We start from the raw sequence: 17,638 nt of genomic DNA, 5'->3' as shown, positions 1-17,638 counted from the left end.
ATTCACCTGTGAAGCAGTCTGGTCCTAGACTTGGTTTTTTGAGAGTTTTTTGATTATTGATCAATTCCATTGCTGTTAATTGGTCTGTTCAAATTTTCTGTTTATTCCTATTTTAGTTTTAGTAGGTTATGTTTCTAGAAATTTATGTATTTCTTCTAAGTTGTCCAATTTGTTGATACATAGGTTTTCATAATATTCTGTTACAATTATTTATTTTTTTGGTGTTGGTTGTCATTTCTCTTCTTTTCATTAGTAATCTTGTTTATCTGAGTCCTCTTTTTTTAATGAATCTTGCTTAGAGGTTTATCAATTTTATTGATCTTTTCAAAGAACAAGCTCCTGGTTTCATTGATCTGTTCTATTTTATTTTAGTTTCTGTGTCATTTATTTCTGCTCTTGTTTTTATTATTTCCTTACTTTTGCTAGATTTAGATTTTCTTCTTTTTCTAGCTCCATTAGGTATAAGGTGAGTTGTTTATTTGAGATTTTTTTGGCTTCCTGAGGTAAGTCTATATTGCTGTAAACTTTCCTCTTCGAACCACTTTTGGCTACATCCCAGAGATTATGGACTGTCTTCATTTTCATTTGTTTTCATGTAATTTTTTATTTCTTCTTTGATTTCTTGGTTGACCCATTCGTTGTTTTATTTATTTTTAAAGGTTTTATTTTGGGGGGCACCTGGGAGTCGTAGTTGGTTAGGGGTCTGACTCTTGGTTTCAGCTCAGGATCTCGAAGTCGTGGGATTGAGCCCCACTCAGGCTGTGTGCTCTGTGCAGAGTCTGCTTAAAGATTCTCTTTTTCTCTCTCTGCCCCTACCCCACATGTACTCTTTCTCTCTCTAAAATAGATAAACCTTAAAAAAAAATTATTTTTAAGTAATCCCTATACCTAACATGGGGTTCAAACTCAGAACCCTGAGATCAGTAGTCAAATACTCTACTGACTGAGCCAGTCAGGTAGCCCGACCCATTCCATGGCTTAATAGCATGTTATTTAACCTCCATAGGTTGTGCTTTTTAAAGATTTTTTTCTTATGGTTGATTTCTAGTTTCATAGTGTTGTGATCATAAAAGATGCGTGTTGCACACTTACTGTCTTAACAACAGAATTCAAAAAAATTAAACCAGAATGCTTTCAAACTAGCATATCTATTTCCATTTTTCTGTTTTTCTCTTCTCATATTGTGTAGATTAAATTTTGTATTCTTTGGCCTAATACATCATAAGCAGTTTTTTTCCTTTGTTCATCAGTGATCATTTTTAATATCAGTATAATGGCATCTTTATGAATGAAGCCTTTCCCTTTTAGGGGGTTGTTAACCGTAGAATAAATACCCAGCAGTAAGATAACTGAGTCAAAAATACATATATTTTTTAAGTTGATCTTAAAAAGTACTACCAGGTATTATCCATAAAGATAGCACTTGTTTATGTTGTCACCAGCAAGGTATGAATGCACCGGTTTCATGTTGTTTCTATTTTTGATGTAGTTTCTTAAGACTAAAGTGATGGCAGAATTTTGGAGTTTTTTGGGGGGATGTAGAGGGAGAGTCATGAAAAGTTGTCATGATTCCACTACTCATAATTTCAAGTATGTATCTATATTGTTCTTTCTCAGCCTAGACATTTTTCCTTTACACTTAAATTTCCTTTGAAGTAGAATAACTGATTCCTAGCTTTAGGCAAGTAGAACTTTTACATCAGTGTAACTGTCTTGCATATCACTAGTGTCTGATTGTTTAGACACGCATATATTGCCAGATCTGTTTTTATAATCACTTAAAGATACTTAGAACACTTGGAAGTTCAAGCCCACAAAATACTTACATTGTTTTTACATATAATTACATAGTATTATTTATGAATCTGTACTTTATTAGCCAGGCCTAAGCCTATCTTCAGTTGGACATTTAAGATGTTTGTAATTTCTATTTTAGGTGGGAGTTATACACATACAAAGTATGTTCAAATGATATTTTATTTTTTTTTAATATTTTATTTATTTATTCCAGAGAGAGAGAGTAGAGAGAGAAGCAGAGGGAGAGAGACAAGCAGACTTTGCTTGAGCATGGAGCCTGATGTGGGGCCTGATTTCAGGACCCCAAGATCATGGCCTGAGCTGAAACCAAGAGTCAGACACTTAACCTACTGAGCCACCCAGGCACCCCCAAGTTAATGTTTTATTAATAAGTACACCCTGTAAAATATAAATTTATAATTGCCATTTTCTATATTGACACAAAAAAGATAATAGGTATTATTATATATATGTTTATATATATAATCTCTACATATAAACAAGAGCTAATACAATTAGAACTTGTTTTGAAATTTGAATATAGATTTTTCTTTTTTCCCAGTAACTGGTAATACTTAAGTACATTCTAAGAATAAGTAACCATAAGTGATAGTAGAGAGCATGCTTAAACCTTGAAGTCTGAAAACCTGGGTTCTCATCCAAGCTTTGCTGGGAGCTCACATTGACTCTGAATAAGTCATTTCACCCTTCTGGGCCTCATTTTCCTTATCTTTCAACCAAAAGGAATTGGATTCTAGCCCTGTAGTCTGTCAATCTTAATATGCCATTTTGTAAACCATACAAAACAATTTTACGTTGTTTCAAAATCTGTAGAAGCAAAAATAAATAAATGACTTGGCTCCTGCCCCATTTTTTTCTCTTAGATGATTTTCTCAAGCCACAGATAAAAATGCATCCTGAAACTACAATTGCTCTAAGAGGCACGAATGTGACTCTGACGTGCAGTGCAGTGAGCAGCAGTGATTCACCCATGTCTACTGTGTGGCGCAAAGATGGTGAAATCCTGTATGACATCGATATTGAGAATTTTGTTCGTTATCAGCAGCAAGCTGGAGAAGCTGTAGAATATACAAGTGTCTTACATCTTTTCAATGTGAATTTCACAGATGAAGGAGAATATCAGTGCATCGTTACTAATCACTTTGGTTCTAATTATTCTAATAAAGCCAAACTGACTGTGAATGGTAAGGAATTCTCCCTGATAGTTTTATAGTTAGAAGGATTTTTCATGTTCAGTTTTTGAACCACTTAGCCAAGAAAATGAGGCTAAGCCTGACATTTGAGGAGGGAGTTTTACTATTTTGTCTTTAGGGCTATAATAATGTATAGACTGGATTACTGTTTTGCCCAGCTATGAATTGGTTGTAGGTAAAGGGAATTTCCATGGCCTTAGAAGATAGGCTGCTTTCCTTGTTATTTATGCTTTTGGAAAAATTCTTCTGAAATTCTCTGTTCTTTCTAAAATCGTAATTCTGTTCTGAAAACTATGAAATTTATTCCTGACACTGTTCACGGGGCTTTGTAATAGAGTATGTAGGACATTTCTGGGTACAGTGATCATTATCATTGTCTAAATGTAGTCACACAGAATCATTTTTGCAATTAATGCTCTTCTTCACTGTGATTGTAAAAAAGAACTTCTCCAAAACAGTTTAATTAATCACCTATCGAATTGAATCACTAAAACATTTTCGGTTTTGTACACCCAAAAGACTTAACTTCTGTCTTACTCTGTTGTTTTATGAGATTTTTTGAAGGCATAAATGTTTTGTATTTTATTTATATATTTTTTGGTATAAATTTCTTTAGCATTCATTTGTCATGACAGCTTTGTAGATGTTAGTTTGGAAAGCACTGTTTAGTCTCTTAAATAAGAGAGTTGTAATAAATAGTGGGTTCCAAAATACAGAGTTCAGAAAGGTTTGTGGCCTCCTGGCTTTCCTCTCCCCATCAGAGAGATCAGGTCATGTCATGTGTTCTAGGATAGTTTGTCATCACCGTACTCCATGTACTCTGAGGTTCAGAAAGAAAAGATGGCCTCTGAAGTTGGATTTACTGTCAATCCAGAAAGTATGCCTGAAAGAAATAGAGTATTGTAACAGTTGGTATTTTGCCTAACAGATTCTCTCATTTGTGTATGTATGTAAATGCGTGTGTGCGCGCGCATGTGTGCGAGTGTGTGTGTGTGTGTGTGTTTGTATTCCCCCCTCACCCCACCCACTTTGTTTCATAATCTTTCTTGGAACAGAGATGCCATCTTTCTTGAAAACGCCAATGGATCTTACTATTCGCACTGGTGCCATGGCCAGATTAGAGTGTGCTGCAGAGGGGCACCCTGCACCTCAGATTTCCTGGCAGAAAGATGGTGGCACTGACTTCCCTGCGGCTCGAGAGAGACGCATGCACGTCATGCCTGAGGATGATGTCTTCTTCATTGCCAACGTGAAAATAGAAGACATGGGAATCTATAGCTGCATGGCACAGAACATAGCTGGGGGTCTCTCTGCAAATGCCTCACTCACAGTATTAGGTATGTGTACTACCCCGTGGGTCCCTGATTTTGTTGGGGCCTTTTTATTAAGGGGCTCCTCTGGTCTTAATGGCAAAAAGTCTAAGTTTGAGACTTTAGTTGTCATCCTTATATCTTTGTCACCATATTTTGCCAATACGTGCAAGGGTTATGTCAGCCTGGGATATTAGTGGTCAGATAACTGAAGTCTGGGGAAGTAGTGATGGCAGAATTAGAGATCTTTATCACATGAATTGGACACTCAAATCCATTTATCCTGCTATATCTCCTGGAAGGTTTCTAGTTTGTATATGTTTTTTCTGCTTTTCAGCAGTGAGTTTGCAGTTGTTTTGTACTGCTTCACACACAATTTAATTGTTTTTCTCCTAGTTCATTTTTTTTTTTTTGATTTGACGTACAAAAAATGACCATCTTCTGGTTAGATTTCCTGTTCTTCTTCCAGTGTGCTCCTTTTTTTTTTTTTTTTTTTTTTTGATCCTTTGTTCTGGTAAAATAAAATGTCTTTTCCCTAAAGCGTTCCTCTGACAAGCCATTTTTTTTTTTTTCTTATGAGAAAGCTTTTCATGAGACTCAAATTAAGGGCAGATTCTGCTTTCTAGTTCATTCCCCTGAATGTTAGATTTTTAAAGTTTTTTGGTTTGTGTTATTTACTTGTGTAATCAGAAGAATAAGTGTTTTAAAAACTTAGAATGTAAAAAAAAAAAAAAACTTAGAATGTATAGAAAATTAGAAAAAGGGAAAGTCACTGAAACACTGTTAAAGATTTTGGCATATTCTGGACTTTTTTAAAACACATTTTCATGTAATTTTGTATAACTATTTTTTCTCTGAAATATTATTACTTTACAATGGTTACTCTGTCATTAAGTCTTCAAAAACTGTCATGTGCCTGTACCATGGTTTACTTATCCTCCTGCTAGATTTAAAAATCTTTTTCCTTTATTTTTAAAAATTACAACTAATTTCAGAATAAACATCTTCGTGTATAAATCTTTGACTTCCTTGTTTAGGATAGCTTGCCCAAGGTGGAATAAGTGAGATAAGATTTTTTTAGGCTTTTGCCTTTCTAAAACACTGACTTTTAATCTTCCCACAAGTATATGAAAGTGCTTACTTATTTTTTCTAAAGATTTATTTATTTTAGAGAAGTCAGAGGGGAAAAGGGAGAGAGAGAGGATCTCATGCAGACTCCCTGCATCGTGTGGAATCCAATGCAGTGCTTGATCCCAGGACCATAAGATTATGACCAGAGCTGAAATCCAGAGTTGGCCACTTAACCCACTGAGCCAGCCAGGCACCCCTGAAAGTGCTTATTTATTGCATGGTCACGTCATTTATCTAATTCAGTAGGTTTAAGAAATAAAACTATTTAACATGGTTTTTTTATGCATCTTTCTCTTAGAGACACCCTCATTTATCAGACCCCTGGAGGACAAGACAGTAACCCGAGGTGAAACTGCAGTATTACAGTGCATAGCTGGAGGGAGTCCTTCCCCTCGCCTCAATTGGACCAAAGATGACGGGCCACTGCTGGTGACAGAACGGCACTTCTTTGCTGCAGCAAATCAGCTTCTCATCATTGTTGATGCTGGCCAGGAAGATGCAGGGAAATATACCTGCATTATGTCTAATACCCTTGGGACAGAACGTGGTCACATTTACCTAAATGTCATTTCATCCCCCAATTGTGACTCTTCCCAGAGTAGCACTGGGCATGAAGATGATGGCTGGACCACAGTTGGCATTGTCATCATTGTTGTGGTTTGCTGTGTTGTGGGCACCTCTTTGATCTGGGTCATTGTTATTTACCACATGAGAAGGAAGAATGAAGACTATAGTATCACAAACACAGGTGAGTGGTACCCAATTGACACCTATGGCTTGTACTTGAGTAAGGAACGTAGTATAGGATTTATTGTAAAATATAAAAAGCTATGAACTTTGACACTTTATGTGTGGTAGGAGGAGTTTTCTGTTAAAATGTCCTACTTCCTTGGTATAATGGAACCTCTCTGATGAATAATTTGAATAATTTATAGACAGTGCCCCAAAACTTTGCTCTTATAAACACATTACATGTGCACCTTTTTTCTTTAATGCCTAAAGCTTATTTCCATCCTCGCTTCTCTGTGGGGGAAGAATGGAGCCCTTCTGACTGGGATCAATCTTTCATACCCCTCCCCTGAAATCCTGAAAGAGAAGAGGCTCTGTCGATAGATTGTGAAAGTATGTGTATGGATAAGATTTCAGACATTAGGTTTTGCCTCTTTTAGTAGTACTTTTAAAATGAAACTTTGAAAAGAATTTCAGCGAGAAATAGTTCTTTGGGGAAATTCTAAGACCTGTTGAGTTCCTAGGTGCATAACATTTCCTGGCCAGTAGATGTATCAGAGTGAAGCACATTTGCACAATAGTCTTCCGAGTGTTGCCTGACTTTATTTGAAAGTTACAGATCTCTCTTTTACAGAGGAGCTTAATCTGCCTGCAGACATTCCCAGCTACTTGTCTTCCCAAGGAACACTGTCGGAGCCACAGGAAGGCTACAGCCACTCTGAGGCAGGCAGTCATCAGCAACTTATGCCTCCTGCTAATGGATATTTACACAAGGGCACTGATGGTAAGGATCTTGGTTGTATATGCTTACGGTTACCACCTATTCTGTTGAGTTTATTTTTCAGTGTATGGTTTTCCCCACTAACCTGAGGCAACATTTTTTTTTAAGATTTTATTTATTCATGAGAGAGACACACAGAAAGAGGCAGAGACACAGGCCCCATGCAGGGGAAGCCTGATGTGGGACTCGATCCCAGAACCCCAGGATCATGACCTGAGCCAAAGGCAGACGCTCAACTACTGAGTCACTCCAGTGCCCCGGCAAAAATTTTTTAAAAATATATTTTACTTATTTATTTGAGAGAGAGAGAGAGAACAAGCAGGGGGAGCAGCAGAGGGAGAGGGAGAAGCAGGCAGCCTGCTGAACAGGGAGCCTGATGAGGGGCTTGATCCGACCTGAGCCGAAGGCAAATGCTCACCTGACTGAGCCACTCAGCCAGCAACCCCCTGAGGCAACATTCCAAAGTAAGATACTCAGTGAAAACATTTGGCTCCCTGCAAAATCAGATGGAAGTTGACTGAAGTCTTAACAGAGAAGATCATCTGACAGAAAGGAGAAACACATTCCAAAACAAAGGATTGGTATACCCAGCAACACTCCTAAACCGAAGTATTCTTGTGAGAAGGAGATGCTCTAGAAACTCTTTTGAGGTGTCTTATTTTTTTAAGGCATGAGTATTCTTCAGACCATATCCAGGAGAGGTTTGTGTCTCCTGACAGGTGCTACTCACTGAAGTTTAAAAGGCAGTGATGATTCTCAGTATATGTTGGAGAACTTCAAGGAGATACAAAATTTCCTAATTAAATGAACCCAACTTCTCAGTACTATTTCTCTCCCCCATTCCTCCCTTCTCACAGGGAGTGACAGAACTCAGGGAGGTGAACTAGGGATAGAAGAATTGGGTTTGATTCCTAGTTCCTGCTTCCAGCTCTGGGACCATGAACAAGTTACTCAAATCTGAGCTTTAACTTTGTCATTTTTAGAATAAAGAAGCAGTATTTTATAAAGTACTTCTCAAGATTCTCACAGATCCTTTCAACAAATCAGTGTACTACTTCAAATACTGTATAAATGAAAGGCCTTTTCTATTTGTACAGAGATTTTTTTAGGCTGAGCATTAACAGAATTTATCTGTTTAATGGATAGATTGGATTTTATTTTGGCTTTCCATGGAAAGAAGGGTACTTCTGGCTTTTAAAAGAATCTTTAAATGCCTCTACTCTTTGAAATTGGTGGGAAAGAACACTGCCTTCTGGGTCAAACTAACTTCGGGTTCTAACACCGTTGCGTGATCAAGAGTAAGTTGCTTGCTCTTTTATTTCTCACTGTCTTTTCTCTCTTTTAGCAGTTTTCAAAGCATGTAACAGTCCTGGGAGCTCCTTATTAAACTTTACTTCTGCCAGACTACTCACATGTGTTAGGCCAGGCTCTTGGCCATCAGAGGCTTCCTCTAGGGGAACTCTTAGCAATGAGTGTTGCGTAACCCCTTGGCTCATGAAACTAATGCAGGTTTTGTGAAGTGAAGTCATCATAATTCCTTGTTCTCTGCTTTAGTTTGCTTAAGCCGAACATGTGTCTTGTAGCACAGTGCAGCCATGTCTTGGTTCCCTTGATTTGGGCATGATCTTTTTTTTTTTTTTAAAGATTTTCTTTATTTATTTATTCATGACAGAGAGAGAGAGAGAGAGAGAGAGAGAGAGAGAGAGAGGCTGACACAGGCAGAGGGAGAAGCAGGCTCCACGCAGGGAGCCTGACGCGGGACTAGATCCGGGGTCTCCAGGATCACACCCCGGGCTGAAGGCGGCGCTAAACCACTGGGCCACCAGGGCTGCGATTTGGGCATGATCTTATTCAGACTGGACAACGATAGTTTGTTTGATGTAGCATTCAAGAGCATTGGGCTCTGGAGCCAGAGTGCCTGAGTTCAGATTTCAGCTTTGTCTTTGAGCAAGTTCCCTAATTTCTCTGTGTTATAGTTATCCCATCTGTAAAATGAAGATAATAGTACCTACCTCATAGGGATGCTGTAAGGATTAAATTTGTTAATTCACAGAAAGATCTTGACACTTAACCTGATTTATCGAGTAAGTGCTGAATTGATGCCAGCTAGTGTGATAATGGTCATAGCTGGTGAAGAATACTGGTGATCTGCAAAGCTGACTCCTTAACTGAAGGATTCTTTCCTGTGTTGTTATCAGGTGGCACTGGTACCCGGGTTATTTGCTCCGATTGCTATGACAATGCCAATATCTACTCCAGGACCAGAGAATACTGTCCATACACCTATATTGCTGAGGAAGATGTTCTAGATCAGACACTGTCCAACCTCATGGTCCAGATGCCCAAGGAGACATACTTGGCACATCCTCCCCAAGATGCCCCTACCCTGGAGAGCCTGATATTGGCAGCAGACAGAGAGATGGCTTCCTTTCCCACCAACCATGAGAGGATAAATGAGAAGAAACTTCCCTCCACACAGATGAGCAGTGGTAAAGGGCACAGTGTTTTTTGTTTATTTTTGTTTTTACTCTCACCTACTTGATTTTTCCTTCTGTCATATAAGTAGCACTCTGATTTGACAGGAAGCAAACAAATTGGTATAATAGAGTAATTAGTTCCTGCTAGCTGATGTAAACTAGAGCCAGAGATTTTCAGATTAGAATTATAGAGAAGTTGCATCTGTAGGATGGAAACAGCTTCTGTGGGAGTATCAAGATCACACTTTTAAAAATTCAGAAGCCACATAGAAAAAGCTTTTAAAAAAGCTTCATATAGGTATTAATTTTTTCCTCCATCTTTATTTAAATAATGGGGGTTGGAAATGCTGAGTATATAATTTGGTGGAGGTATTTTTTTTTTTTTTTAAGATTTTATTTATTCATAGAGACACACAGAGAGAGAAAGAGTCAGAGACACAGGCAGAGGGAGAAGCAGGCTCCATGCAGAGAGCCTGACATGGGACTCAATCCAGGGTCTCCGGGATCACACCCTGGGCTCCAGGCAGCACTAAACTGCTGCACCACTGGGGCTGCCCTGGTGGAGGTTTTTACTGAGGAGGTGTAAAAATGATTTGGTTACTGTTCTATCAGGTAAATATTGAACATCAGTATCACTTAGCCAGTGTTTGCTTTCGCCTGTGAGGCGTTATAATCCAGGGCCAGAAGTGGGGAAGCAATTGTGGGATAGTGGCTGCTCTTCCACATGACCCAAGAAAAGAAACACGTCACATTGTGCAGATGAGGCATTTGGTAACAACTCAGTCAGTAAAACAAAACTCTTTCCAAACCCTGAAGGACACTACTGAGCGGGTCTTCCTGTCCAGGTTTTTCATCAGTTGTCACCTTCCTGTTGATCTAAAATGGAAGAGCACAGGAAATTGGGTGGGAGTGAGGACTACAGATGCTTCCAGGGATGGTTCTAGCAGGAGTAAATGATCTGACGTGGGACTTTTAGGATGTGCTCTCTTGTTCTTGATTAAGAGACCAAAGATTTCTAAAGAGGGCACATATCAGAGAAAAGTGTACTGTTGCTCACTGAAGTTAAGTCCCTTGTCTTTAAAGTTCAGTGTCTATGAAGGAAGTGCGCCAACACTTAAACCCGTGTTCCCATATCCTAAAAGGGTAACACGTAAAAAGACGTTAAGTAGAACCAAAAATGCAGTGCATCCTTTTCCTAACAGTAGGGGATAGCTTAATTACTAATTTGGTCTATAACTGAGGAAATCAGCATATGAGTGCTTTGGTGCATTGCTCATTCCTACCTGGGGTGCTCTAGCTCCTTACTACTCAGAGTGTGGTCTCAGCTTCAACATTACCTAGGAGCTTGTTAGAAATGCAGATCAAGGTTCCCACCCTAGACCCAGTGAACCAGAGTCTTTAACAAGATCCCCAAGTTATTTGTATGTGTGTTAAAGCTTAAGAAACCCTGCCCTACCTTACTTTTCACATGGGTTTTGTTTTTATTTCTGAGCGTTTGTTTCCAGAATGTTTGCCTAACTTCTTCCAAAATGCATCCCCATGAATTTATTATAGCTTTCAGCAAATATTATTTGGGGAAAGAGCTCACACACCACTGCAGTAGATAGGGTGAATGAGAAATGCATATTTTTGAAACCAAAGTACACATAATCTAATTTAAAATTGCTGCTTTGAGTTATTATTTTGTTAGAATTATTGGCATTCTAGAAACTGGAGGGAAATAGTTTATTTTTAAAACAATTTTTTTAACATATGCATTTGTTATTTAAAGCTGTAAAGGCTGTGTTGAATCAGTGATTTTTGTCTGTATCATGCAACTTTCGCTACAGTATGGATACTATTTTAGTTTGTTTCCACGTGTCTGAAGAATTTTATTTTTAAATTTTAGCAGCAGAACCACTAATAATAGATGAAAGTGGAGGATGTATTGCATGGTTTCAGTAAATAATTGGTTAAGATTGCTGAGTAGAAGGTCTTGAAATACCATTGTTCCAGATTCTGTTTTGTTTCCTTTTGTTAAATGTTGCTAAGAAGATGGGAGTATATATTTGCTCTCAATGTCCTTATTTAAGGAATATTGGGTATCTATTTCTGGGGGGATTTGAGTAAAAAATAATTAAGTTTTAAACCATTAATTTTGAACTTCCACTTGCCATTGATTATTGTCTTTCATTCTCAGAAACATTGCAGCGGCCTCTGTGGAACATAAGCAAAGAACTAGGCCTGCCTCATCCTCCGTTTTCCCAGCAGCCAGTCCTTGAGCGACCACAACTCCATCAAAATGAAGGTCTGGCAGAGAGTGGCCCAGACTGTTCCACTTCTCCCATGCCCTGTTACAGGTTGCACGATCACACTTTTGATTTTAGTAGGACTCGGAACATTCAGGATGGTGGAGAGGGCACATGAAACTCACTCCAGGATGAAATCTGAGCAAAGACTCAAGTTAGTTAATTTTGTATTTACTACCTCAGAGTTCAGAAGAAACCCTAGAGTCAGCATTTGCTTTACCCTGCCTACAATTACATCTGACCCCACCAAGGTGGGCCAGGCATTTGTTTGGGCTTACTCCTGATGAAGAACGGGAGACGGCTGACAGAAATGGGTATATCTAATAAAATGTGTGCAGCACGGCAAAGGAAAATACAGGACAAACGTGCTTCCTGATGGTTCCACAGGGATGTGCCCAGCTGTGTGTTGCCTATTAGGGAGAGTCTTTATTGCTGCTTAACATGCTGGGTTGTCTCAACCTGCAGAATGATTCTGAGAAAACATCACTGTTCTAGTGTCTTCCAAGGAACAGAAATAACTCTGGAGCCCTCTGGGAAGTGTGTCTGGGATTCTTCAGTGGTTTTAAGCATCTAATTGAGACTGGCGCTTTGATATTCAAGGTCTTTGACAAGAATTCCTGGCTTGATCAACTGTTACCACATCAAGGGGTTTTGTATTCTTGTGAATGATTATTTCTTTTTTATCCCTGTCACCCAGGGATCCCATTGTAAATATATGTACATTTATAAATAATTTTTGTATTCATTGACCATATGTCAATGCATTGTAAATATTTTTGATATGCCAAAATTATATATAATATCCAATTATAATATTGACAACAGCTTCTCAGACCACAGAATTTGTATAACGTGGTTTAGTGAACCTAAAAACTTTGTTTAAAGTTTTAAAAATGTGTTTGTTAAGGAGTATATGTATAGAGGCAGGATACTTAGTGATTTCATACACATAAACACACAGTCTTGGTGTAATTAACCACTTTCTTCATAACTAAAAATTCATACATTTAGTCATTTACCATCTGTTTACAAGTGCCAGATAATATTACTTTTCTAGCATAAAAAGACTCAAAAGCCTAGCAGTCTTGTCATAGTCATGTGCACATGGACAAAGGAAAATTTCCTTTGGGAATATCTTCTTTCAGCAAAGTACTTAGTTGATGAGGAAACCAAAGATTGCTGCTTTTCTGTTTTTTTATTTTTTTATTTTTTTGTATCTCTTCTACCAAGGCACAGTGTATCTTAAGAAGGGAAGAGTGCTTTTGGGAGTTGTCAAATGTGCACAAATACTTATACTCTAAAGCTTTAGTGTTTTCCTTGTTTTATACAAGTGATTATTTCAGCCAAAAAGTTCTCTTGAATTTCTGATAGGAAAAGCTTTATGTAAACAAAGGATTTAACACTCTCCTAGAATGTAAAGGACTGAAGTTCTTTTTTTTCTTTGTGCTTTCAGATTTCCTTACCTAGGCTATCAGATTCTGTCCTCTCAATCTAGTGAGTACCAGTTGCATACTGGATAACTTACATCATTTAAATGAAAATATCTCTTTCTTAGTTATTGTGCATTTCAGGGGCTCTAGACTCACATATCTTTCCTTTTTGCCAGAAAGTTGAATTGCATACTAGTTTTCAATCTTAGCTTTTTCTCCCATAGGCAGTTGCATCACTTTAGCTGTTTTGTACCACCAAGCCATTCTCTCTTTGCTTTTTTAAACTGTCGGCCTCTGTTTATTTTTACTTTGAACTTCTTAAATATCACTATTCTCCTATCTCCTCAACTTGTGGTTCCTCTTCTTCCTTACTAGGTTGTACTGTAATCTGTACAGGACTGACTTGGAATCAGGAGACCTGATTTTGTTCCCAGCTCTGCTCCTTACTGGCTGTGCAATCAGGGGCAAGTGTCTTCTCAGCCTGATATTCTCATTTATGAAATGAGGGCATTCTGCTAGATGCTCTTAAGCCCTTTCCAGCTGTAACATTCTGTGAATCTGTGATCCCTCCAGGAACCAAGGAGGATTATGCTACTCTAATAAAAAGCTGCTTTCATGAAATGTTTGTTAGAGTAACAAGAGTGATGTTGCTTACTCTGACTTGAGCCAGATTCACTTCCTCCATAGTAGGAGGGACAGTGTAAGAAATACTCAGGAGGAGAAGAGCTATTCTGTTTTGAAACCATCTCAGTAAACAAGGAATCTTGACTCGATGGAAACTACCGATTGCTCTCTAGAGCAGCAGGTCTGAATGCTAATGCTGCCACATGCCAGAGCAGCAGAATCAGTTGAGGGGTGCACAGTGACTGATTTGCAGCTAGCTTGTGACCCCTTACCTTTCAAATGTATCCACTCATACAGGTTATCTTGTGACTGTCCTCTCCTTTCACTCAAATTCTGACGAACTTTTCTTGAATGAAAAGGTGTAGTTAGAGCGAGGCTGCAGGTGAACATTAGCTGTCATGGGTGACAGGACTGCAAAGCAGGCTGTGAACCAATGTTCTAGGAAACTTAGACGACAGGAGTGCTGCCTCTGTTCTAGCAGTGGTCCTGCTCCTCCTATGACTGTCAGAATCTGGTCTCCTGAATGACCAGTTTCTCTCTAATGTCAACTCAAATGACTGAGATGTCCTTCCAGATGCCCTTAGCTTGCTGAAGTAACTAAAAGACTAGTCCAGAGTTTGTTTAAACGTGAAGAGCCTGCCCCAGGTCTTAAAAAAATAAAAATAAATGTAATAAATTCTAATCTTAGGAGAAGAAATTCCTGAAGTTTTTCATTATTGCATATGTTTTTGACCAAGCAGTGATTTTTCTCTCTACTGTAAACAGGGTTAGTGGCTCATCAGTGTTTTCCCAGCAATGTGATGTCTGCCTCTTTAATCAGGGACATTGCAAGCAAGGCAAACTAAGATGCCAAGAGAAATACTCTGCCCCTCACCCAGTGGTAATCTCATATCGGTAGGGTTACATAAATCCTCTTAATTTGTGCCCCTCTCAGGCTGATTCTTCAAGTCTACCTGGAAGAAATAGCATCTTCTTTAACTCACACCCTACTGGCACATGTTCTACACCCAAGCCTTTGGCTTTCTGTCATTCATTCAGCAGCTTCTAAAGCACTTTCCCTAGTTGTACAGGTTGCTCTATGGGATTCGAAGTATCAGAAACCCTCTAATGTGCCCTCTCACAGTGTTTTATGTGTATTTTTCTGAAAGGTAACTTTCATATTTAAAAATAGTTGCCTTCTCACTGCCCATGTTGGTGCTGTAAAAGCAACAGTAAGACGTCAAGCAGCATAGACTCTGTTACCTATTTTCCTAAAAGATGGGAGATATGATTAAAGCCTTTAATTACTTAAAGTGTTGCCAAGAAACAGGATTAGTCACTCTGTATTCCTGAGGATGGGTTATGTCTGCCCCTGTTCTGTGGGGCAGAACTTAACAGGGAGGTGCAGTATACACTTGCCAGTGATTCTGTATAAATTAATTCTCCAACAGGTTTGTCCGATAATTAGAATAATCAGCATTTTGTGGGAAAAGTACACGTGGAGGGTAAATAATCATCTTAGTAGCATTGAAGAAATGTCTACATTGAGAATGGAATGAGCAAGATGACTTTTAGGTCTCAGTTTTATCATTGGAAATTTCGAGAAGCAATCCAACAGTTCTAAAACTTTTTTCCTTCAAAATCCTTTATATGCAGTAAGTATAGAGCACTTAAGAAATTTTTTTCAGCTAAAGAGTTTTAGTTTTTGGTTAACAGAAGGAGCCTCTTCTGGGTTAATGGCTGAAAACATGAAAGTCTGGGCTTATCTAAAGTCTATAACTAGTTACACAAATGGCATTACCATAATAAAAACTTTAATAACCTATATAATGCATTATAACCCTCATTTTTACTCTTTAATTTTTATTCCTGTTTCTTCTTAGCAGGACTCCAGTTGGAATGGGGTTGGAATTGTGGTGTTTAGCCTTTCACCCAGTATATAACTCAAGTGCGTTCTAGCCTTTTCCAATCATTTTAATATCCACAGAAATTGGGCAGCCGGGTGGCTCAGTGGTTTAGTGCTTGCCTTCAGCCCAGGGTGTGATCCTGGGGACCCAGGATCGAGTCCCACATCAAGTTCCCTGCATGGAGCTGCTTCTCCCTCTACCTGTGTGTCTGCCTCTCTCTGTCTCTGTTTCTCATGAATAGATAAATAAAATTTAAAAAAAAAGTCCACAAAATTCCAGGAGGTAATGGAGCAACAGAAGTAAATATACTGCAATTTTTTGCTATGTGCTCCATTTCTGAGTTTGCTTCTTAATGCAGATTACAGAGGTAATTGTGTGGGCCTTACAAGGTTGAGCTGAGATTTTTGGCAACAAAAATGCAGGGAATGTCTCATTCTTCTATGATATGTTCTCGTTCCCAGTTCTGTCTGGCAGATGTCCTCCCCTCCTGCTTCTAACTTAGAACTGTTTTGTTTAGAGTATAGTCTAAACCAACATCAGTTAGCCTTCATTTTTTTTTCTTTTTTGGACAACTGCCTGATTTGTTGACAAAAATATCTTAAGTTCTAAATTAAGAGATAATATTACAAGCTGCTCCATACAAAACAACACCTGCAAGCCCACAAATCATCTGAAGATTTTGTGGGTAATAAGAGGTAGGGATATATGTGTGTGTAGGGATATATGTGTGTGTCTGTGTGCATGCATGTGGGTGCGTCTGTGTGTATGAGAATAATATTTGGACGTGCTCCAAAGTTGTGTGTTGAATGTTTCTTAGCAGTCCTAATAATCTCCACCAATGGGTGGGGTGGGGTGATGATGAAAAAACAACTTGATTTGAGCTTGTTTTTAGATATAAAGAGTAAAGTGATCTTTTATCAACTCCCAACTGTTTTGAAAGAGAATTGATCATCAGGTGGTCAAGTGCTCTTGGAATATCTCTTGGCTACTTAAAGTGGCCTCTTGATCCATAGACTATTTCTACCTACTATTTCTTCTGTTTCCCCTTTCTCCCATCAGAGGACGTCAGTCTGAGCAGCCCTGGTACTAGATGTACCAAAAGAGAGTTATAAGCCAAGTTGTTCCGTGTGGTCCTTCCCTAGTATCTATTTATATTTTCTCACACATGAGAATGTATATTTTATAAGGCATGTGTTTGTCTACCTGTCTGTCTACTGTACTATGTCTCCAATAAAGCTAAAATACATTACGATTTTCTGGTCTTCTCTTGCCTGAAGTATAGGAGGGAAATGGTATATTTTTAAGTCTGTGGTTCTTTGAGAGGGTCTCCAAATAGTTGTATGAGTCATTGCCTCTCTCTGGTTTCTACTGTGTTTGAGTCCCGTACTATCTGGAGCCTGCCCCTGGAACACCCTTGCAGCTGTGGGCCGCCCAAGGGCTGATGCTGTGTGCTCTTCTTTCCCTGCCTCATTGTGTCCACCGTGATGCTAGATGCCTGGCAGAATGGAAACAAACACACTTAATAGTTCATTAGAAAATAAGTGCTTTTTACACAGGGAAAGATTTGAAGGCATATTGTGTGTTTCAAAATTAGCAAAACGTCTGAGGAATATCAGTATTCTGGTCAGCTTCCTCACTGTACTATATTAGGTACTATTTCTTTTGAGATTGTCAAAAAGCTCCTGTTTTATTCTTTGAAGGCTGGGCCCACAATATTCCATCATGTACTTCTGCACTTTATGGGACACTTTCCACAGACATTCTCTGTTTGAATCTCACAACACTCATAAGATGCAGATTGGGCAGATCATTTGTAATCTCCATGTCTTTTGTGGTTAAAGAAATTGGCTCAGTGAGATTATCACTTAATGTCAAAAGAGCTTTTAGGTGGTAAAGCCAGGACTTGAATCCAGATTTTCTGACTCACATCCAGAATTTTCCCCACTGATACCTTTTAGTTTTGAACGGGGT

General features: G+C 38.7%; 1 protein-coding gene across 8 annotated transcripts in view; it reads left to right on the top strand.

The window, feature by feature from the left end:
• Positions 1–16,916, top strand: part of LRIG2 (leucine rich repeats and immunoglobulin like domains 2) — an 80,691-nt gene extending 63,775 nt beyond the window's left edge. For all 8 annotated transcript variants that reach the window (XM_055312294.1, XM_055312288.1, XM_055312287.1 and 5 more), the window contains 6 exons: positions 2,682–3,002; positions 4,067–4,348; positions 5,751–6,200; positions 6,816–6,965; positions 9,161–9,451; positions 11,619–16,916. In XM_055312294.1, coding sequence (XP_055168269.1) covers positions 2,682–3,002; positions 4,067–4,348; positions 5,751–6,200; positions 6,816–6,965; positions 9,161–9,451; positions 11,619–11,845 — 1,721 coding nt within the window. In that variant the 3' untranslated portion in view covers positions 11,846–16,916. The remainder of the gene's footprint in view (positions 1–2,681; positions 3,003–4,066; positions 4,349–5,750; positions 6,201–6,815; positions 6,966–9,160; positions 9,452–11,618) is intronic.
• Positions 16,917–17,638: the final 722 nt, after the last annotated feature.

Source organism: Nyctereutes procyonoides, unplaced genomic scaffold, assembly GCF_905146905.1.
Source record: "Nyctereutes procyonoides isolate TBG_1078 unplaced genomic scaffold, NYPRO_anot_genome, whole genome shotgun sequence".
In the NCBI taxonomy this organism is placed as follows: domain Eukaryota; kingdom Metazoa; phylum Chordata; class Mammalia; order Carnivora; family Canidae; genus Nyctereutes; species Nyctereutes procyonoides.
The sequence above is the reverse complement of the archived record's forward strand: the minus strand, read 5'-3'. Positions and strand labels throughout refer to the sequence as shown.